A 23,160-nucleotide genomic window follows, 5' to 3' on the forward strand; every position below is an offset into this window, starting at 1 on the left:
CTTTCAAAGCATCACGTGCCAGCCTAACCCAAGGCAACACTGGCATCAATCACAGCTTGTATTTTGTCCAGTCTGAGTGGAGGTGAAGCAGGCTGGACACTGACATCCTGCCTGTGCAGAGGAGATACAGACTGGGGACTGATAGCAAGTCCACACAGCTCAGCTCCTGCTCTTCTGCCTGGAATTCTTCTAGGAATATGCGGTGAATTCACTCCCAGTTCCCATTTATTCCTTATGCTTCAGGTGTCAGGAGGTGACGGGACATGGATGCCTGTGAGCAGTAGGTATGACACCAGGCTCACTTTCATGCTGCATGCTCATGCTGTGGAAGCCTTTGGGTTACACACATCAATATTTGGGGAGGAGAAGGCTTTCCTCAATGCCCCATCCTCTGCCCTGTGTCAGTCCTTCCCACCTTGGAGTGGGCAGATGTTCCTGCAGCAGTGCAGCCCACAGCTGGATGTCACTGGGAGAATGGAGCCTTACAGGGCTTTCACACTGCATGTTTATCATAAACCACATTGCACATCCCCTTCTCATGTTTTTAGATGTAAAAACAAAAGTCCTACATGAATAAATGAACCAGGGCTATGTACTTGCAGCACCTGCCTTTCCATTTCTGGCCAAGCTGTCCTATATAGCTGTGCTAAAAATGTATTCCATGCCCAGCTTTTTGAGCTTTGTCTTGTTTAACAAGATGGCCACAGACATGCTGAAGTCAGGGATTCTAAGTAAGTGACCTAATTATTTGGTCACTGCTTTTTAGTTCATGTTGTGCCTTCATGACAGGGCACTAAAATACACCTTTTTTCATACTCTGAACAGTCAGTGTGGAATTAAAAGGTTTTATTAATGTTTTTGGATTTTAAGAAAACCAGTATTTAATTACCATGACTTAAATTTTAAAAACTGGTGAGAACCAGAGAACAGAGATCTAAGTTCTGTGAATATTTCTGGTTTCTACTCCAAGTATCTAGTTCCTCACCATACCATTTACTCCTGCAGTGATATGTCAGACCAAAGTGGGACAGTCACAGACCTAAGAATGCAAGACCTATCAGGAAAACAGAACTAGAAGCATCTATACATCTTTACTGCACTGTCCCATGGCTTATTTTGGTTTAAATGAATAATAATTATTATTTTTTGACTTTACAAGAAAAATCAGATATGTCTTGGCACTCTCCCAAGGCCAATAGTTTGGTATTTGTAGGGGAATATGTATGGCTTTCACCTGAAAGTGCTACAGCAATGAGTGTTTCATCTCATTCTTCAGTGTATTTTTCTTTCCATGGCCAGTTCTCAGTGTTTTTCACCCTACTAAGCTTGAATTTTTATACTACCCATTTCTCCTCTGTACATGCCATGTGGTCCCTTCAGAAGGACGTTTTCCACTCTTCAGTGTTTCCCTGCCTATTCCCTGCCCTGAAAAATCAGTATTTTTGTGTTGCTTTTTATCCAGTGTCCTCTTTACTCCTACCTCTCCTTCATCTCCATGGCTGTTCTTTATCCAATGCTTTCCAGTTCATCAACATTGTGCACATAAGTTTGATGCTAAAGCTGCCCTGCAGTGGCAGGTGGAGCCTCCTGCTTTGGCATGGGCCATGCCCACCACACATACACAAATGTGGTGTTTGCAAGTGAGGACACTCAACTTTGGGGTCTCCAAGGAGGGTTTGCTCAAGGGTTAGTGGGGAGCCATAGCACTGGCAGCCAGTTGTGTATCTGGAAGAGATCAGCTCCCAGGAGAGCTCTGAGTCTGCAGGGTGACATCCACTGTTCATGCAGCAGCTTCACCTGGGCCTCATGAGCTGTCTTCAGGATCAGATCACAGTCTCCTGGTTATCCTGTGTCCATGCCATTCTTGAGTTTGTCTGTGGAGTGTTCAGGGAGTGGAAGACGCACTTACTATTAAAAGCAGCCTTGGTTTGTATTAACCAGACTTCTTTCTCTAATCTGCTCCACCAAGTGCATCAACCTCCCACCAGGCACCCATGCCTGCCAGGAGACAGTTTGGTTAGAGTTCTGCCTGGACTTGTGGCACTCCCACATTTCTTCCTCCCAGTAAAAATGTTTAACTAGCTTGGTTACAGTAACCTTTTTCTGTATGAAGTGCTGCTGCCATTCATTGCAGTGCCCCTTCAATCTCTGACCGAGTGCCTTACTGGAAGGCGGTGTAAGATATTAGAGCAATCATGGAAGGGGAAACAGGACTGTGCTACTTGGCCATGTAATGTAGGGAGAGATGTGAGAGCCATGGGCACATCCCAAGAGCAGCCTGTCCTCCCTAAGTGAGGAGCACAGCAGCAGGTTAAATCATCAATCCCATGTGAAGGACACCTCAAGGATTGTCATGGAGTGCACACTCCTTCCTCAATAGCCTGTCCCAGAACAGAGCTCCTGGCTTATCTTCCTGTAGCAATAGAAAAGGAGAGGGATGTTACCGTGTTATCCACTTGGAGTGAAGATTAGCTTTTACCTATTATTTCATTTACATTTATTCTGCCTTCTAATCTCAAGTGTGTTTGCTGACCTGGACAAATCCTATGTAAGATTTTCCAGCCTGAAATGGATTAATATAGCCAACAACCTCAACACTTAGACTTTGGAGAGAAAAGGAGGCTGCTTCTCTGTTTCCATGCTTCCTCTCCCCTCTCTTCCTTTCTCCAGCAGCCTTTTGAAATACCCAGTGGCCCCACAGAAGCCTCTGACACAGAAGCTCATGTTCACACCCAGTAGCTTTGTTCACCTCCTCTCCAGCATGCTGCACATCGACAAAAAGCCCAGCCAGAACACGCTTTTGCAAAACTAAGCTGGCTTCCCACCAGCTACCTTGTACTGGGACCATGTTAAGGACCTCAAACAGTGACAGAAATCGGAGTTTCCTGAGAGTTTGCATGAGCGTACCAAGCCCTGAAAAAGACACCACCACAGGAAGAGTGTGGGTTGCACCTGGGATGAAGGTTAAAGATTGAAGGTGGTCATCCAGCTAAGTATCAGGAATGATGACTTGAGATTTCTGAAATCTTGGTATCCATGAACAGTTTTGGTCCCCATGGTGACAAAACGAAAAAAATCCCCACTGCTTCCTCTCTACCTGTTTTTGGAGGGGGGTCCCTCATGTCTTTTTGCTTCATCAGGAACAAGAGACTTTGCTGTGAACAACTCCCTTCCTGAAAGAAACAGCGAAGATTTTTCTGGTTCTGTGTCTTAGACTTATTTGATACCAATTTATAAAATCATAGTTAAAGACATAAGCAGTAAAAAGACAACAGATAGGAGATGTATTGAAAAATCGATGAGAATCAAACATGATTGCCTCTTAAAAAAGGAAGAAAAAGAATATCAGACTGTCTGCCTATTAAAAAAGAAAAAAAAAAAAGTCACTATGAAAATACCCAAGGGGTTTCCCTCTCATTCTTTAACAAAAAGAAATGTGAAGGCAGTGATTCAGTCCCCTGAGAAGTCACTGTTTCTGCCATGAGGGAGCCCCAAATAATTTCCCTGTGAGATTTGGGAGCTGAGGGGATTTTTTTAATGCAAGAGTTTCATTCTTCTGCAAAACAGTGCTAGTCAGAGGAAAAAAAAAAAAAAAACAAAAAAAACAAGAGGATGTGATAATTAAATATGGAAAATTTCTGGTGAGTGTCTTAAGAGGAAAAAATGTCACATATGCAAGTCTGATTTGGAAAGGGATGCGAGCCGGGTTGTTAGGACAGATAAGCCTTTCTGATGAATTACAGCGGCTTAGTGGCACCGCGAAGAAACTGAATACTCCTTGTTCTATTTTCTGGATGAATTAGTTTCTTCCCATCTGTTCCCAAGGATCAGTGACATTTTCCTAATACAGCCGTGGTTTTTTGACATATGCTTGTAGATACTCAGCATAGTAGGAGCTCAACTTTAACCCATCACATGGATTCTGTCAGTTTTCCTGCTGGGTGCTTCACCCTGTGGGTCCCCCTGAGCAGATGCCAGTGTGGGGAGGGATGAACTGAGCCAGACCACCTCATGGCCATGCTGGGACAGAAGCAGAAAACACAAAACCATTCTTTTCATTCTAGTTTTACCAGTTGAAACCTCAATTAAGGAGATTATCTCTCTTCTGGAGATGCTCATCAGCTTTTGCTTGACTCCTGTCAAATTAAATCTCTGTTAAATATTTAATGGAATAAGGTACTTTTACAAGAACCTCAGGGTTACAACACACCGTGCAAGAGGTAGCCAAATCCCAAAATAAAGCTACCAGATCTGGTTTAAGCCCATCCTTCTCTGTGTTCCTAAAAGGACATAGTCGTAATGCTGTAGACTTGGGAGGAACGTATAACCCCTTTGGTGTTATGTAGAGGCTGGTATCAGAGATGTAAGAGCACAGTAAAGGTGGTATCTCACCTCCTCTCCAGTTTCTGCCCACAGGCCCCCTTGGGACAAGGGTGCAGGGGCTGGAACCAGCAGGACTGTGTCCAGTCTGATTCCCTGTTGGAGATGCAGGGGGACCAACCTTTCCTGAGCATATGAAAATGAAGATTTTGGAAACTTATAGCTACAAACGGAGAATTTTTATGTGTCACTCTGACCCCAGGATGGCCTCCCAGGAAACATGCACTTCTGCATCCCAAAGGGCTAAGCCACCTGCCTCTTAGAGAATTGGTTGTGAGGCTTATTTTAACTCAGAGTGATGTATTTTCCCATCTTTTGTTCCCAGACACTGCTGATTGATTTTGCAGAAATGTTGATTAAAAAACTGTATCTCATCAAGACAGACATCATCATGAGAAATTTCTGCCCAACTGGCTCATATTTAATAATGTGCATATGGCATGCTAGCAGCATAAGGGACAAGCCAACTAATTAGATTAGAATTATTTTATTCAATAATTTATGATTAGTTTTACTAATATTTCTAATAATGCCACAGCTAACAAGAATTTTAAAGCGTCCTCAGAAAATCTGATTGAACTTGACTCAGGATGAGAGAATTGCTTAATTTCAAACTCCCAACCTCAGTTTGTTGCTACATTACAGGACTGCTTGGAGATACACACACATCTGAAAATAAAAATGCAGGTGAATTTATGAGACAGGTAAAGATGAAAAAGAAATCAGGGCTCAGAAAATCTTCTGGAAATGCGTGGGTGACCTTCCCACAAGCAAAAGTACAATATAAAAGAGTATAAACTATTGAACATTATTAAGGGGTCTCTGTGCTGTGGGTTTCTGCTATACTTAGCTGCTGCACAGGCATGGGAAGCATCTGAGCTAAAATTTGCAGCAATTCAAAATTCAAAACAATTTGACATCTTAATTTCATATGTAACTGTGGAACTTTCATGGTGACTCCATTAGGCTTCAGGAGAAGATAATTGTTCTTTACCAGTTTAGAGGGAGGCACATACTGGGGGATGGAGTGATGAACTTTAAAAGTGCCTTTGAGAACTTGGAGAGAGGAGAACAAAACCAGGAAAGGTTTCCTCATTTTTCTTTCCCTAGCCTTGGAGGTTTAGAGAAACGTGACTTATCTATAAATAAGGGGAATGTATAAATAAAAAAACAGTCTCCAAACCTGAGCCTAAAACTGATCTCAGTGTTGCTTTCCATTGACAGATAACAAATATGCTCCTGCAGTCACTCTCAATGGGTTCATCTTTATTCTTGGAGGAGCTTATGCACGAGCAACCACCATCTATGACCCAGAGAAAGGCAATATTAAAGCAGGTCCCAACATGAACCACTCCAGGCAGTTCTGCAGGTGAGAAAAAACATTAAAATTGAATTACCGGTGCCTTAACATTTTCTGTTGATAAATAAGCTACTACAAGTGAAGGGGAGAGGGGAAGGGAGGTGTGAACCATTTGGGGTTTTTTCCTCATCTCTTTTCTGTATGTGTTCAGGCACACAGCATTTCCCAAAATGTACATTCAGCAGTCTCTTACAGTTCATGTGTCTCCTCACATTCAGGCATCATGGATCACGGGGAGAGATGTGTGTTGGGCTCCTCCAGTGATTACAAGAATGTTGTTCTCAGTCTGCCATGTGCAACTAGAGGATGATAAATACCCTCTGTAGGAGAGACCACCATAAAGTGGAACATTTTTGCTAACTAGCTAAAACATCCTTGAAAGAAGAATACTGAGTAAGCACCATACACCGATATTAATTACTATTATTTATTAGGTGCTTGTGATTGCTTTTCAGGCTCGCTTCCCTGATCATGGTCACAAGTTGAACAAATTTCACAAATTGTCTGACAAAAATAAAACTTGGCAGCCATTGCAGGTACTGGCAGCACTTAAAGGCCTTTTAAATAGTTTTACATGGCTGCTACTGAAAGACAGGCTCGTTTTGGGCTGTGCACAGCCAACCCATCACAGAGCAGATTCCCATGCTGGGAAAGGGCTGAGCTGCTGGTTTCCCTGGAAAAGCCACAGCTGGTCACTAGGCACTGCCACAGGCTCCAGGTGAGGGTTTGTCATCCATGTCTGACACAGCAGCACCCTGAGGCTCTGAGCCAAGCAGGGTGGAAAGGCTGTGTCAGGCACTGTCCCAAAAAAACACTGGCTGGCGTGGGAGGAAGAGCAGTAATGAGGCAGGAGCAGGGCCCACAGCAGACCCACATCTTCCAAATTTTCAGCCAACTGCACCTTGCTCCCCCACCCTACTGCTGGAAAACACCTCCATGTTTTAACTTGGATTTAGCCTTTCACTTCAAAGCACATGAGAAAATGCCTTTTAAGAAATCATGCTCGGGTTTTCTATTTTTTCTGGGTTTTTTTCTCATTTTCACCCTTTTTTCCCTTCTTTTTATTAATTTAAGGGGCACCCTCTCTTGGCTGCTGGAGCAGATACTGCTGTAAGCAGAGGTATCAGAGCACCAGCTCTGTCCCAAGACAGTTCCATACCCGTGCCTGCTGCCCTGTTCCTCTGCTGCACTGTTCCTCTGCTCCTAGTCACTCCACTCTAGCAGGAGGCAAACCAGGAGGAGGAGTGCAGTGCTCAGGCAGCATATAATGATATTTTTCTCCTGAAAACCAGAAATAACAGGTACAATACCACTCGGGATTAGAGCCCTAAGTTGTAAAATGAAATATGAGGGACATGGACATTTGATACATTCCTCTATCTTCCCATCCTTCATAGAGAGGGATGAGCTGCTCTTTGAACATCTTGGGTTTGTAAAAGGTAACAAGAATCTGTAAAATATACAAAAGAAATTGCATGTCTGATTTCAGCTCTTGGCTGAGCACCTCACCTGAAAACTTGCTAGGGTTTCTAACATGAAGGGATGCTTTGCTCTGCACCCAGCAGAACAGAACGACCAGGGAAGGTGAACTGGTGACCTAAATATTCCCTAGTGCTTAGGCACCGTAATAATTGGCTTTAAGTAGAATTTGCCACCCATCCATAAAAAGTAACTTCAAACTTTTAGATGACATTTTTTTCTAATGCCTAGAGCAACAGTAGACAGCAAACCTACATTTATAGATGAATGGTCACCAAAAAAAAACCCATATAATGTGAAGCAAAAAAGGCACCACCATTTCAAAGATTCTTGAATGTGCTGGGAAACAGTCAAGGAAAAAATATTTCAGCCTAAAGACATGTAAAGCCTGTGACAAAACCTAAATAAATCAGTGTTTATGGAAATAGGGAAGATGGGGGGTCAGCAGCAACAAATAGTTTAAAAACCTGCTGCTGCTACAGGAGGCTGAGGGAACCAACGCTGAGGGCTAATGGGAGCGAAAAGAAAGGCACTTAAAAACTTTGGGGACCAAATTAGTAATTTGAATCAGTTATAAAACCTCTGCTGATGAGACTGATGAGGTAGAAAATTAAAATACAGACTGATTGGGTGGGTGTTTCTCATCTGTAATTGGAAGGGAACATGGAGGTTTGATTCCATATTCTGCTGTGAGGGACCAAAAGCACTCACTGTTGGCAGCAGGGAAAGATGGGAACTCTGAAATTATGTTCTCAGATCCAGCAACCCAGCTGTCTTAGACACAGGTGTCTTTAGAGACTTTGTTGAGAAGCTGATTGAACCACTAATGTTGATTTTTAATAACTTTTCAAGTTGAGGATGAATCAGGGCACTGCCAAAGTGTTTCTGTATTTTGAAAAGGTGAAAAGGAGAATTTCAGTGCAGCAATTAATTTTGCAAAGTACCAGCATCAAGGTAAGTGGTCTCACTTAGCCTCATGTTGGTCCTCTGCAAAATATCAGAGTGGTTAATTTGGGATTTCATCAACAAATAACTAGATGCTAATAAAATAATGAAGATCAATCAATGCACTTCTCTGGAAAATGAGGCTTGTTAAACCACCCTGTTGTCATAGCATCATTTAAGTTTGAAAAGACCTCTAAGGTCCTCAAATCCAGCCATAAACCTGACACTGCCAAGTCCACCAAAGGTGTTGGGGAAACTAGTTCTTTGTTTTGGTTTGTAATACAACACGCCTGGCTGCTAAAGACAACTGTGATGCTGTAATATACTGCAGTTTCTCCAAGGTATTTGGCTGGCATTATATGGAATTAACAAGGCCCATGGTAGAGAGATTAAATCTGCTTCACTGACAGATCTCAAAATGTAGTTGTTAATGAGAAGATATCATTGAGCAAGGCCACTGGTAGCAAGCATTTCTTCTTCAATGCTGTTTAATACATCTATCAACAATCCAGGTAATAGAAAATCTCTCCTGATAAAAGCTGTAGGGGACTTAACACTTACTGGGTACAGAATATTACAGAAGAAGCTATTTTATCAGTTCCCTGAATATCTCAGTTGAACTGTCTCAAGCCAGCAGTGGTATTTTAAATACAAATTAAGACATGGAGGAAGCACACTCACAGCAGCCCTGCTTCCTTAGACAGCCAGGCTCTCAGAGGAGGACATAAAGGAGATCACTCAGAGCAGCACAACATGAGCTTGCATCACAATGCTCTGGATAAAAGGTCAGTGCAATATTTGAGATATGAAACGATCCCCAACACCAAAATGAAAACAAGCTGAAGCTGGGTAGAGCAAGTGCTGCTGCATACAGCACTGGGACACAAGTGCGGGTCCTGGGTCCTGCATCAAATGTGAAAATATCAGCAGAAGTTCAAAGGGAAGCTGCCAAAATGACCCAGATTGCAAATCTTTGCAATGTCTTTGACATGAAACTCAAGGAGTTTATCAAAAAAAGGCTGAGAGGTGACTTGATCACTGGGAGCAAATGGAGAAGCTTTCCGTCTCACAGACAAAGGCATAGCAGGTTACAAGGGCTGGAAAGTCAGGTTGCACATCTTGGCCTTGAAGTGAAACACTTTTCCAACAGCAAAGATAATTAAACAGACAAGCAGCAAGGGAGGGGGTGAACTCACCAACACTTGCTGTTTTTAAGAGGAGATTAGATACGTTTCCGGGAGAGATGCTGCCTGGGGAAATGTCCATGGCCTGTGTATACACAAGCTCAGATTAACTAAGCACAGAGGTCCCTTCTGACCTTAGCCTGTGAATCTATAAATTCCTCATTCCACTCATTAGCATGGATCACAAAAAACATGGTTTAAAAGCAGCAACATAAACAACTTAAAAATTAACTGCATGCTATTGATCTCCTCTCACCAGGAATCACTCAATACTGAATTTGCTGGGAAAAATCTTGACCGCATCACTTTTATTTTTATCTGCTTTGTTTCTACATGTTAGTGATGAGGGAGCATGACAGCCTCGAGCAGAGGGAAAAGAAATGTGTGTGACATTCCCTGCCTGTGAAAAATTAAAGGTCCATTCAAATGGTTTTAATATCAAGTTAAATTACTTTTAATGAAAAATGAAAAATAAATGGTTTGGGTCTCCAGCTCACAATAAACAGAAGAGCAAATTGAGGATCATTTTCAGATTAAGCCCAGCCTGGTGGAAGTCAATAAGAAATTCATGCTGATGTAGAATTAACCCTTTGAAAGATGGTGCTAAATGAGAAAATAACTATAATAGGCCTGAAGCATTTTAAAATTCACTGAGAGGTTGAACACCTTCCACACAACAGGCGAGGGAAATATTTGACATTTCCCAAACATCGGGCAAGTGTGAGCTTTTTGCCACACACCCTGTCTCAGTTTGGCAGCCCCTGTTTGTTTGTGGGATCTTGAGATGGTGGACAGCAGCCAACAGGAATGGAAAGCCAGGATGAGATGATGACACCTCGCTCTGCCAGACACCTCTCTCCAAAAAGACTTGCAGATATCCCTCCCCTTTAGTGTGGGAAGGCCTCCCTTTGCAGGCAGGAGTTCTCCCTTCCTGCAATGCCCTTCAAGGGTTTATTTTTCCACAAGTGAAAAGAATACCAAATGCATTCCTGTGCATGATTAAAAATTCCATATTCTGCTTGCTTAGGATGCAGGCAGCGTGCAAACAGGCTTGTGCTACAGGGAGCCTCCACGGGGCAACAGCGGCAGCATGGTGGTGCCAGCAATAATTCCAGAGAAGCTAATTTAGTACCAGCAATTCCCAACAGACACCAGAAAAGCATTTTCTTTCTCCTCCTCTGACTGCTAACCAGTAAGATTTATTAGATGGTTCTGCTGAATGGAAATCTTTAATAAAAATTTGACTCAGGATGAGCAGCACAAAACCAGGGTCAGTTTGGGGATTATTTTACACACACACACACACACACAGAGCCCCACCCCCCTGCCTCCCCCAACCTCTTATTTTCAAGTAAGGCCTTGTTTTTGAACAGCAAAGCATGGTGCCCCCTGTACTGACCTGACAGGCATTGCTGACCTACAGCACCAGCTACGGCCTCCCCAGGCTGGCTCCTTTCTGCCTTCCAATGCTCATGGTAACTCCAGGCACTGGAAGGGATTGGAACACAGCTTGTTTGGATGGATATTCCCAGGTGCAGCTATTATGGAGCAGGTTTCCTCAATGGCCTCCTCAACCTACAGGCTTATATGTTCATTTGCAGCTGGAGTGTTTTGAGTCCAGAAGGGAAAACCAAAACCTTCCAGCCTATATGGAAGGAGACATAGGTGTGGGGTTGTGCTCTACAGACAGCAGTGAGAACTGCTGCACCAGACTAGTGGCAGTAATTTCTGTATGAGCTGATGACATGAAGGATTGTGGTGGACATTAAAGTATAACTGATATAGACAGAGCACTCAGGCCATTACTGATGTGCTGTGGACTTTGGAGTAAAACACTGCTGGTTTTCAGCAACAAGTAACGATGCCATGTGATGGTTTGGGATCATTAGCAAAGGAAAGTGATCGCAGAGTAGGGGAGAATATAACTGGAGCTTGGCCAAAACACCCACACTAATAATCCTGCTCCAGGAAGGGGCATGATATCCTCCTAATTGACCATGACTAATCTGGACCCTCATTTATCCATCTGATTGTAAAGATGACACTTCTGGCAGCGCGACACAGCCACCCGAGCTCAAGCCTTCTGCGACATGACAACCTGGCTGCCAGCGCGGCCGCTCTCAGCGCCGGGGGCTGTCAGCACTGCCGCCAAACAGGGGACAGTGCTTTGGCTCCCTGACTGCCACCACCCACAGACACAGTGCCAGCAATGCCTTTTGCTCCAGTGCCACAAACCACCGTGCAGGTGTCTCAGAAAGGTCACTGGTTTAAAAGAAAGCTTAAGGGGCACTTGCAGTTCTGCATGGTCCTGCTCAGAGCCACACCCTGCAGGGGCTGGGACCCTGCAGGCTTCCCTGGTCCTAACATCAGCTCCATCCAGTTAATGAGCATCCTGGAATTACAGAATATCCTCAGTTGGAAGGGATGCACAAGGATTATCAAGTCAAACTCCTGTCCCTGCACAGGACAACCCCAAGAATCCCACCAGTATAATTCAGTTCCACCTCCAGTAAAGCCCTCCTGAAATCTTAGGGCAGGAAGGAAATTCATCCACTAATAAATACGGGTTTGGGTTTTTTTTCACCCCTTCTTTTAAGCAGATCCTTTGTTGACAGGATAACGCTCAATAATGTTCATGGAACTGCTCCAAATACATGTGTGCTTCTCTATGCATATCCAGGAATGAGGAGGGAGAACACCAATCCTTGAGGCCTCAGAAAGATACTGAGCTTCAGGAAGTCAAAACAATACACTAATTCAGCCATTTCTTTTGCAACCCTAAGAGTTAAAAGACAGAATTTTAAAAAAATTGTTAACATTTTATGAGGCTGATGTGATCTTTAGGACTGAGCAGGAAATTTTAAAGCAGTAATAAAATTGATATTTCTTTTAGTCCCACTGGTTGATGATATGTCCAGCACGTCATTGGGAAAGAGAAGTCCTGGAGCAAGAGCACCCAGGCATTCACGTCTCAAACATACAAAAAAAAGACAGTGACATCCTCCGCTTCCAAATCTTACTGCCCATCAGGAGACTCATCTTCTCACTCGACTCAGCTCTTGTCAGGCAGTACTTCGGGTTGCAACAGTTCAGAAAAGACACAGATAGACTGGAGAGAGTCCAGAGGAGGGTTGTGAAGATGATCACAGGGCTAGAGAGCCCGTCTGAGGAGGGAAGACTTGAAAGAGTTGGGTCTTCTCTCCCTGGAGAAGGGATGGCTCAGGGGACCCTCACAGAGTATTCCAGCACTAAAACAGTAGCTACAAGGAGGACAGAAACTCTCTCTTGATAAGGAGCCATGGGGAGGAGACAATGGGGCCAGCTGCACAAAGAGAGGCTCCATTGTGATGTAAGAAGTTTTTACAGTGAGATCAGTCATTCACTGGAACAATGTCCCCATGGATGTGGTGGAGTCCCCATCACCAAAGGTTTTGATGTGACTGGACAGGATGCAAGACAATCTCATCTGGTGTCCCTTTCCCACAAAAGGCTGGACTAGATGATCTTTCAAGGTCCCTTCCTGCCTGGGCTGTTGCTTGATTTTTTGTTTCAGTGATTCAGTTTGTCCACCAAATCCTTTAACAGGCAACTGTCAGAGCAGGACCTTTTATCACATTTGCTCAGCCTGGGCAAGGACTGAAATATGGATAGGCAGGGAAGAGATGTAAAAGGTGTTTAGATTACACAAGCACACCAGTCATGGACAGTCAGGTGCCCACTAGCCCTTGGCACACCTCAGCCTCATTGGGATTTTCCTAGGAGTGTGATCCAGAGCTTCATGGAGGCAGCAGATGGATCAGACGACCCATGGCAGTGTCAGGGGACAGTCACAGCATGATCCTCTGACAACTGAGCTTGGGAAATGAAGGATGCCCAGGCACCTCAGGAGAATCAGTCATAGGACAGGAGAAGCCTTTCTGGTGAACAGCAGTAATTGCCTGCAGAGTGGAAAGCTGCGTCATTCATTAGCCTGCACAGTAATAATTTGCTGAAGCTCAATTTTTTGGAAGGAGTGGTTGAAGTGATCTGGATTTGGATGCCCATTACCTTCTCCCCAGGCATTCTGCTGGAGAGGTGGAGGTCTGGCTGCTCCACAGCCAGGGAAGTCGCTGCCCCAAAGCCACCAGGGTTTGTGTCCCTGCAGCAAGGCTCTCTGGCACAAAGCTTCCTTCCTTCCTTCCTTCCCAGGCTCTGACAGCCTGTAATCATTTTATCTCTCAGGATTAATGGCACCAAGCAATAAACTCGCATCCTAATTATTGTAATTATTTCTTTCTTTGTATGTCAGCCTTGGTAACGATGTTTTTACAGCTGATGGAATGGAAGTGAGGGGAGAAACGAAATATTGTCACAGTGAAGAAGAAAGAGCAATGAGCATATTCGTTTCTACTCACTTCTCTTAAGGTTTTAGAACCCACTTGAGTTTTCTGTTCCCTAAGGTCCTAGAAATTAGCAGTGGTTGTCCCAATACTACAAAGTAGCAGCAATTTAGGATTAAATTCCTAATTATCTTAAGCACCTACCTGCCACTTTAGCCCCAGAGATGCCTTAATGTCTCCAAAGTTCCCTGTACATATGAGGACCCACTGTGTGCTCAGAACTGCCTATTTCTTCATGGCAGGAGCAGCTAGTGAGCTTTGCTTAACTTTGGGCATGACTCACAAGCTAAGCATTATGCCAGTCTTATCTATGGGAATTGCATATGGAGGGAGCAGAAGTTGCTCTAATCACCACTTAAAATTCATACAGTCTTCCAGAGGGTGGAATTCAGCATCCATTTCTTCCCCCCTGTATTAGCACCATGATGGGAAGGTACAGGATTGAGCTGCCTGTCCCAGGTGCTGGGCTGGAATTCTTTCCAGGGCTGTAGCCCAGGTTCCAGAGAACAAGGGCAGCACTTGCCCACTCACTGCAACCCCAAATCCAGAGCATGGGCTGGGGAGGAGCCCAGGCCCAGATCATGTTGGGAAGGTTTCCTTGGCTGCTCAGCTGCTCTGCAGTGGCAGCAGCTTGGGCTCAGAGTAGCTCCTTCTGAACATGCCACAGGAAAGATTTCACTAGAAGGAATGTAGGTGGCCAAGATGCAACACAAGAATTATTGAAGGCACCCACGTCCCTGTTTAGAGACCTAATGTGAGATGCCCAGGGGAATACCAGCACTTAAGGCCAGATTTCAGCTGTGCAGCACAGAGGAAGGGAAGGGCTGCTGGCAGCTTGGCTCCTGTTCCTATGGTCACCTGTAGAGTTTTCCTCTGGTCATTCCGTTCTTCCCATCCAGATCAAAAGCTCCATGCAGAGGAATTTCATCAGTGAATGAGCAGTGAGTGGTAGACCAGCCCCTTACACCAATGGTGACTGAGGACTGAGATCCTCTCTGCATTGGTGTGAGGTGCTGCCATCTACACCAGCATGTCCACACCAGTAAATTAAAACTAAGGCCCCTCATGGGCAGCAGACCTTGATCATCAGCACTGATGGAACCAGCCCCAGGCTTGGTGCTCCACACTAGTATTTATTTTAATTGCCCATTATTGTTAATTCTTCAGACATCTTTTTTAGGGATCTTTTGGAGTTTATTTAATTTTTCCCACTTAACAAAACTGATAACCCATTTAATTTTTATTTCCTTTTTTGCATCAAGCATTGTGTACGAGTACTGTTTTAATCAGTAATCAGCATTTCATTAGAGAACCAAGGCAGTAGAGCTGCTTTGTACCACAGTCCACCTCTGACCTTCTTCCACATCCCAAACCAGTAAGCTTCCATCTTCAACTTAACAATCCAGGAAAAAAAAAACCAAAAAACCAAAAACCACCGGCAACCACTACCTGAGGGCCTTGTCTCTCAATTCTCTGCTCTTTTCAGCAGCCCCTCCACCATATCAGGAGCCCTGGGGTGGGGCAATTCTTCCCCCTCCTCAGGCCAGATTTTGCAAGCTGTAATTCCCAGCCTGCCTAAAGAGTAACTTGTTCCTGTCCAGAGATGGGCTTTCCATGCCATAGCAAATATCTTAAATTGAAACTGTGATTTAATTAGCACATTTGTCTGATTTACTGGGTAAGCTGGTCCTACCACCTCTGCCTCCTCCTGGGCATAGGGACTGAGTCTTGGTAGGAGTTCCTGCTGGGCAGTGCCTCTCTGCCACCACTCTGGCTCTTTCAGAGGTGGGCTCCTTCTCTTTCAAAGCCATCTTTCAGGATGTCGCTTGCTGTACTCAAGTCTTTATTCTTCCCCATTTCTCCCTGACGTTTGAAAAATAATTACCCATGGTTCAGTAAGTTCATTAGCAAACTCCCTCAGGACCTTGGGCTATGCATCATCCAGCCCTGCTGATTTGTGGATAGGCTCTAATCAAGTGTTTCAAGTTTCTCTCTCCTTCCTCCTCCTTTCAGATTAACAGTTATTTTGACAAGATTCTCATTATTTCCCATTTCCTGGCAGTACCCAGGGACTAGGCTTATTTGAGTCCTCACTGTTGTCATTGTGAGTTTATTTTTAACCTCAGGCTCTGTTTCTCCACAAGGACATCAGAGTCTTGTGCTCTTCAGAAGCACGTGGCATTGTCGGTGCCATTTTAGTCTCAGTTCATCCTGTGTCTTCCAGCGCTCTCTGGCTTTTGCCTTTATCACTTTTTATCTTTCCTCTTCCCATTACTTCAAAATTAGCCAGACAAAATTACTTTGCTTCTACCAAGCCTAGAGGATCACTACACTTTTCCACCTTGTTAGATCTAGGCCACCTTCTTGGTTGCAATTGATTTCTCATCTTCCCATCCCTCTTGTTTTCCCTACTATCCTTTGGCAGGTACATACTCTTCAAGTCTCCATTTTCCTTCCCAACACAATCATTCATCAGCTGCTCTCTAAATGGATCCAGCCACCAAAAAAGGCATTTTCAACCCCATCTAGATTAACATTATTTAATCAAATTGGAAGGCAAGTATGGGCTTCCTAGCAGATGAAAAGCAAACAACCCCATTTTGGGTTTCCCCCACACAGTGCAATGGCAGCATGGAGCACACAGCAGGCCCTGCATTGGCTTTTCCCACCCAGACACCTCTGCCATTTCCAAATGCACACATGGGAGCTCAGCCCCATCTTCATCAGCCCAAAGAAGTGTCTTTGTGTGCACCACTGCTCAAGAGGACAAAGCATAAAATGTAAGGAAGAGGAAGAGATTAAACCAAGCAGCAAATTTTCTTTCAAATACCTTCCACACCTGTGCACCTTCCGTTTTACCAGGAGCCCACGGATCATGGGATTAGCCCAGCCCCATTGTTCTTGATTTACACAAGGTATCTGAAGTCAAACACTTTCACTTTAGGAAAGCAATAAGTTTTTTTTCTTCTTTAGATGCCAACAAAGAGCTGTCCTGTCATTCCCTCAGCTGCACAGCACCAACCATCAGATCTGTGTGCCTCAGATCCGCTTTTCCATGGACCACTGGGATGCACAAGGACAAAGTCAGTGGGATCTCCAAGCCCCCATTCCAGGGCATAAACATGGAAAGAGCTGAAGCAACAGAACATATTTTGAAGATTTTTAACCCCCATTTTGTAGCACTTATTAACAATTAAAGGAGTAACGTGAAGCAAGAGCTTATTCCAGCTGAGGTGGTGGGAACCCCAATTGCTTGGATTGGTTTTGCATGTGCAAAGTATTACAGGGACACACCACCCTGTTGCTTTTGCTGCAGATCCCATGTTTGGGCTGGAGAAACATCTTACTTGGACTTTTATCTGTTGTTTACATTAGAGACAACAGTTACCTACCTGGCAGGAACACAAAAAGCATTAATTTTGGAGAGAGGGAGAGAGAAGAGAAATCCCCACACAGCTTTATACAGATAAGAACAAAAGGTGTATTCATTGTTCACCCATTGCTATAAAAGATTGGGTGTGTTTTAAGCCTAAAAAGAAAATTGCTCAGTAAGAAAACTAACTCAAACTAATATTTTTTTTTTTAAAAAACACAGTGCTGTGGTTCTGGATGGAAAAATCTATGCTACTGGTGGGATCGTCAGCAGTGAAGGACCTGCCCTGGGAAATATGGAAGCCTATGACCCTAAAACAAATACATGGACACTTCTACCAAATATGCCCTGCCCCGTTTTCCGACACGGCTGTGTAGCAATCAAGAAGTACATTCAGAGCGGCTGATGTTCCTCAGGAGTTGGATGGAGAACTGTTTGTACCTGCTGAAAGCAGGCAAGAGGAGTACTATTACTTAAGGAACAAAAGCAGCAAAGCCAGCCAGTGAACATATTGCTCTAAAGTCTTGAATAGTGTCTACATTGAATGTAGAAAAATCATCCTCACCTTTTGGTGAACAAGGAGCAGAGAGCTCCGTGCTATGTAAGATATTGTAACTTAATAATGCAAGGGTGTCACTAGATGTTATAGTGGCACTTGTTCTGGACATCGGCTTTTGGTCAACCCAGGTGCAATAGAATTTCTCATATTTTTTAAGCTGGGGAAGAGAGGAAAAAAATAATCTGCATTTTACTTTAGAGCTCAAGCTTAATTCTTGAAATAACCATGCAGATTAGTTTTACTATTACACTTTAGGCATCAATCTATTTGAAAGGTCAAAGTGTCCTTACCACTTTGATTCCTACATTTGTTTCTAACACATGCTTTTCAATACCAATGACTGAGAGAAACCTTGAATGACAGATGGCTTACATTGATGTCAGTCTTCCATCAGATCAAACAAATATTTCAGTTCTCTAGAGAAGAGCCCAAAAGCAGGGTGAGGTGGGGACTGGGGAGAAGAAGAATAGCCGTTAGTAATAAATTCCATGTAAAATGATGAAAACAAAAGGTCTGTTGGGTTGGATGAGTTTCTGCTCCTGGTGATCCTCCAGTGGGCACATGTGGCTATGCCCACAGTGGGGGGGTGGGGGCCTTCTAAACCTCTTCCTCTGGATTTCTGCTGCTGCACTTGGCAGTGTTTGATTCCTGCAGTGCAAAATGGAAATGGTTTGGATTCCAGAGGCATTCTCCTGATAAACCCACTCTTCACTTCTGGCCAGAATCACAGTAAAACGCACAGCGTTCTGTGGGTTTGCCACGTGTTCATCAAACACAGAAGATGCCTCCTGTGGCCACACACTTAGTTTTGGCTCTCAACCAAAATTCCTTACGTCGGGATACATGCCACTATCTTTTATGTAAAGTCTGAGAAGTTTTTTTTATTTTACTTTATTTTTCAAGTTCCTTCCCTAGGTGTGGAAGCCTTATACGTCTTACTTACAGATTTTAAACACATGAGTTTAAAGCCCATGGTAGAAAAATGCATAGACTTAAGCCCAGTGTAAGAGACTTCAAATTATTACTATGTAGAGTTGTAAGTATATGCACAGCACAGGGGTTATATTTTTATATATATTAAAATATTGTCTATCCAGAGAGCATTGTGATGTGGAAATTCTTTATAAATTTATACATAAAAGGAACAAATGGGAGATGGAGCGGGTGACATAGAGGGGGCAGGGGAAAGAATCTTAAAATTCACCAGTAGGAAGTAACCCCAAGCTAAGGATTGTCTGGTTTCCTTCCAAGTAGAGGGAAAAAAGTTGCCATACTTGCCTTTGCAGACTCAAATCCCAAATGCCATACCAATAATTCAAGAAGGAGGGTCCTGTACAGGGTGTGGGTGAGATCTTGCATTCAATATCTAGTTGAATTTCATACCAAATACAGTAGCCTTTTTATATGGAGGGAGGTCTGCCTACAGCTTTGGGGAAATCAATGCAGATGGTTAGCTAATCATCTTATTTTATTAATAATCATTTATAAAATAAAATTTAAAAAAAAACAAAGACATTTGTATCTTGCAGTATTTAAAGAAAATGTGCTTGAGTCAGCTGAGTCAAGCTATAGGGTGACTCAAGCCTCTCATTTTGACAGTGAGGTTCCAGCCTTTGTTATGCAGTTGTTTTATTTATTCTTTAAAGAAAAGAAAAATAATAAGCACAACAAAATTATATACTAGTATGTCATTTAAAGTATTTATGTCAAACAGGGTGCAAGTGTGAACCTAAAGATTGGAGCACAAGTTTCTAACTGCCTGGGGCAGGACTAATTTTAGTGTTGGTGTGTGTCTACCTCCAAAGGAGGTGCTACCTGTCAACAAGACTGAAACACATTCGACATTTCCAATTTAGCTTATTTCTTCATTTCTCACACTGGAACAAAACTGGCTATTTCTGTGAATAATATTAAAAACAGGGTTATCTGTAATGGTATTGTATATAGTTTATGTTTACTGTTAAGTTCTTGTTATATTATAATAAATATATTTATAGATCTAGATTCAGCATCCAGATTGGATTAATTTTGTCATGACTGATTAAGTAAAAACACAGCACAAATGGGGACTTCATGTTTCAACCCAGCCAGGGATGAAAATGTATTCATTCCATCCAACTAGTTTCTCTTACAAATCCAAAAATTTATTGCTAATACTTAAACACTCAGCAGCTTCCCAAGTGCTTTCATTCTCATTTCAGAAAAAATCTCTTAGAAGTAAGTTTAGATTTTATTCAGAAAGACTGTTTCTTGTTCATCTATTTTCCCAAATGTACTATTAAGTAAAGAACAGAAGGGCTCAAGATAGTTTAGGAAACGATCTTTAAAAAAAACAAAAACGTGATAAACAGGTTTTTTTATTTTTTTTAAATAAAAGCAAAAGTTTGTGCTGCACTGCTGCTGTGATGTCTAAAAGATGAAAGCTGTATTTGCCCTATGGTCATACAAATTCCTTTGTATCCAGTGTGGGAGCTGTACCTCACTGGATACATCGTTCAGAGAGCAATTCCATGCAACAGTTCATGGCTTCTTTGATGTTTCATTAGGGTGTCATCTGGTAGTTGTAAAACTGGATCTGGAACAAAGATGAGCCAAATATAACTAGTCTCAAATACCACCACAGTGGAACATTTCAGCCGGATCTGAGGAGGTAATTTCTGTTCTGCACATTAACAGGAAGAGCCTAACATTTATTGAAATTGTCTCCGGTTCTTACAGAGTATTTAAGAGCGTGAACTGCAGTTTTTAAACATTTTAGTTTAGGCTTAGTGGCTGAGGTTGAACAGCCTGTGAAGATTACTAAAAGCCTTGCAATTCAATATTACAAAACCATGCTGCAATAATCCAGACCAAGTGGGGTGAGTTGCCAGCCTTTCATCAAGGCTCTGCACGGATCTCTTACTCAGCACTAGTCAATAATACTTGTAGGATGAACAAGACACAGACTATTTACTTTACTTGTATGTGGAAATTATTTTAGTTCCCCTCTGGGAAGTTGGCTGAGTGCTTTTGCCAAATGAATCATGTGCACATATCTGCTCAGAGATTTTATTTCTTAAAAGCTTTAAGAAATTCAGGGGGACAGGCTGGCTCAGCAGTCTGATAATGATTAAAACTCTTTTGCTTGCTGGTGTGACTCTCCCCTGGCTCACCTGGGAAGGAGAGTGATCTCCAAATGGGGCTGTTCACTGTGTTGAGGTAATAACCTACCCCTGACAATATACACAAGTCATCCCCCTTTCTCCTGTTGTTTCATCTAGTGGCAAACACACTGTACTAACAAAACCTCAGCAACCCCATCTTTTAATTAACTGCAGGTAGGTGTTAAGGCTGAGCTTAGCACAGTGTAACTGCAGCAGCTAATTAAGAGCACTGGGTACACTCCAGCTTGCTCTTGGAGAGGTCCAGACAAACCGAGCACCAGCACGAGCACCCGCGTTCTGCAGCTGCAGGGATTAGCCAGGAGAGCAGCTGCTCCTGCCCGGCTCCACCAGCACAAACAGGTTTAATCAGCAGAGATGGAACTCTTCAGGTACTCGACTACCCCTCCCAGCTTCTAGTAAGAGTTTGTCTGAAAAAACAGGGAACGGATCCCAAAGCTTTTCTCTGCGGTTGCCAGTGCAAGGGCATGGTCTCAGAACCACACAGCCTCCCTATTCCCACTGAGAAAAGGTGATGTACTGTAATGTAGTATCAAATAAAACTACACACAGCATATGCAGTCAGGACTTGGCAGGCTGCAACCTGTGCCAGGTCTGCAAGAAGACACTGACTCCATATCTACTTGGACATTTTTAACTTGTCATGCTAACACAAGCTTTTTAAATTGGATGAGACCCTTGAGCTCACCCCTTAATGCCTTTTTTTCCCATTTTAAGTCAGTTCAAAAATGCGCTGAAGCGTGCTTTCGGCTGAGATAGTGATGCCTGCACGTACAGGAAGGCAGCACTAAGTTCCCATCATCAGGGAGTGCTCTGGGTTGGTAACTTTAGACTGCAGAAAAGGCCAGAAAGAGAGTGGTCTGGAGGGAAGCAGATGGATGCGTCCCAGGGACGGTGTTCCCATCACTCATTACATTAAGCTGGACACCAATACCAGAACAGAAACACCGTTTTTCCTCCAAAAAGCCAAGCTGTTTGAGGCATTATTAAATACTCACTGAGGTTAAAATTCATGAGAGCAAGAGCTGCCATTGTGGGCTCCTCAGTTGAACCCTGGAAGCTTGGAAACAAAACCCAGAGTGGCAGACTACTGTGAAAAACAACTCTCCCTTCACTGGTCACCAGTGTTTTTTTCTTTTGATAAAAGCACTACTTTCAGGAAGTCCTGTTTAGCTATCAGATTTCTTACAGAGTAATAAATTCCAATTCTCTTTATCTAAACAAATTCTAAGTCAGTCAGCAGCAGCTTTACACACAGAATTGAGTGTTTTGGCTCAGTTACTACCTGGGAGAAGGAAGCTCCAGTGGTACCATCAAGCCGTATCTGCCTCTGTATTTTTCATTAGTCTGTACAATGAAGGTTTGAAAGGTTTCCTGCTTTTAATTTCATAATCTGTTGGTTTTTAGCAGTGTTCTTTCTTTCTTTGGAGTTCATACGTACCCCAGATCATACTGGCAAAATACAATAACAAACCTTTGCTGCTGTCCAGCATCAGTGATGTTTTTCTACTTTTTGGTGGCTGAAGAGCAGACACCTAAGGTCACCTGTGACACTCCTACAGAAGCATCAATTTCTCACCTCATTAAAAACAATACATGTTAATAAAAAGTAGGTCTTACAGGTAGAAATGAGTCAATCCCTCTCCACATCTTGGGAGCTTAAGCAGTCTCTAATTTCTAATGCAAAGTCCCTGTGCTGGTGGACAGCATCCAAACAAGAATCAGGGAATTGAATAGGGAAGGGGGGACAGTATCCTGAGCCTGATGTTCCACCAGAATCCCTGTCCCTCTACCACAGAAACAATAATCAGCTCTCATAAAGCAAGCCTAAACTGCCAAACCCACTGGAATTTTGGTAGCTATTTCCATTAAAAGAGATCATCTTTTAGTAAGTTACATATTTTCATGTCCATGAATGCAGTGCTCCACTACTTGTTATATTAATTTCAATTTTACCTGTTTAAATTTAGGCCCAGCTTTTCTGCAAGTTCCCTGTTTATGTACTGGAACATTTCAGGCTGAGAAAGCTGAAGCTGTTGAGCCTGGAGAAGGTTACAAGGACACCTCATAGCAACATTCCAGTAACTGGAGGGGGCCTACAGGGAATAGAGAGAGGGACTCTTCAACAGGAACTGTAGTGATAGGATGAGGGGAAATGAGTACAAATTCAAAGGGAGATTTAGGTTAGATATTGGGAAAAATTCTTTCCTGTGAGGGTGGTGAGACACTGGCACAGGATGCCCAGGGACGATGTAGATGCCCCCAATGTCTGGGGGCCAGGTTGGATAAGGCCTTGAGCAACTTGGTCAAGAGGGAGGTGTCCCTGACCATGGCAGGGGA

The 23,160-nt window shown here is 43.3% G+C and overlaps 1 protein-coding gene across 3 annotated transcripts in view; it reads left to right on the forward strand.

The window, feature by feature from the left end:
* The window catches only part of KLHL29 (kelch like family member 29), a 391,153-nt gene extending 371,490 nt beyond the window's left edge, over positions 1-19,663 (forward strand). For 2 of the 3 annotated variants that reach the window (XM_088052485.1, XM_005521832.3), the window contains 2 exons: positions 5,605-5,749; positions 17,323-19,663. In XM_088052485.1, coding sequence (XP_087908611.1) covers positions 5,605-5,749; positions 17,323-17,506 — 329 coding nt within the window. In that variant the 3' untranslated portion in view covers positions 17,507-19,663. The remainder of the gene's footprint in view (positions 1-5,604; positions 5,750-17,322) is intronic. The other variant, XM_088052486.1, reaches the window with a different exon arrangement.
* Positions 19,664-23,160: the final 3,497 nt, after the last annotated feature.

The sequence above is a fragment of the Pseudopodoces humilis genome, chromosome 3 (assembly GCF_049639895.1).
Source record: "Pseudopodoces humilis isolate 2021_Gansu_Grassland_sample_001 chromosome 3, ASM4963989v1, whole genome shotgun sequence".
In the NCBI taxonomy this organism is placed as follows: domain Eukaryota; kingdom Metazoa; phylum Chordata; class Aves; order Passeriformes; family Paridae; genus Pseudopodoces; species Pseudopodoces humilis.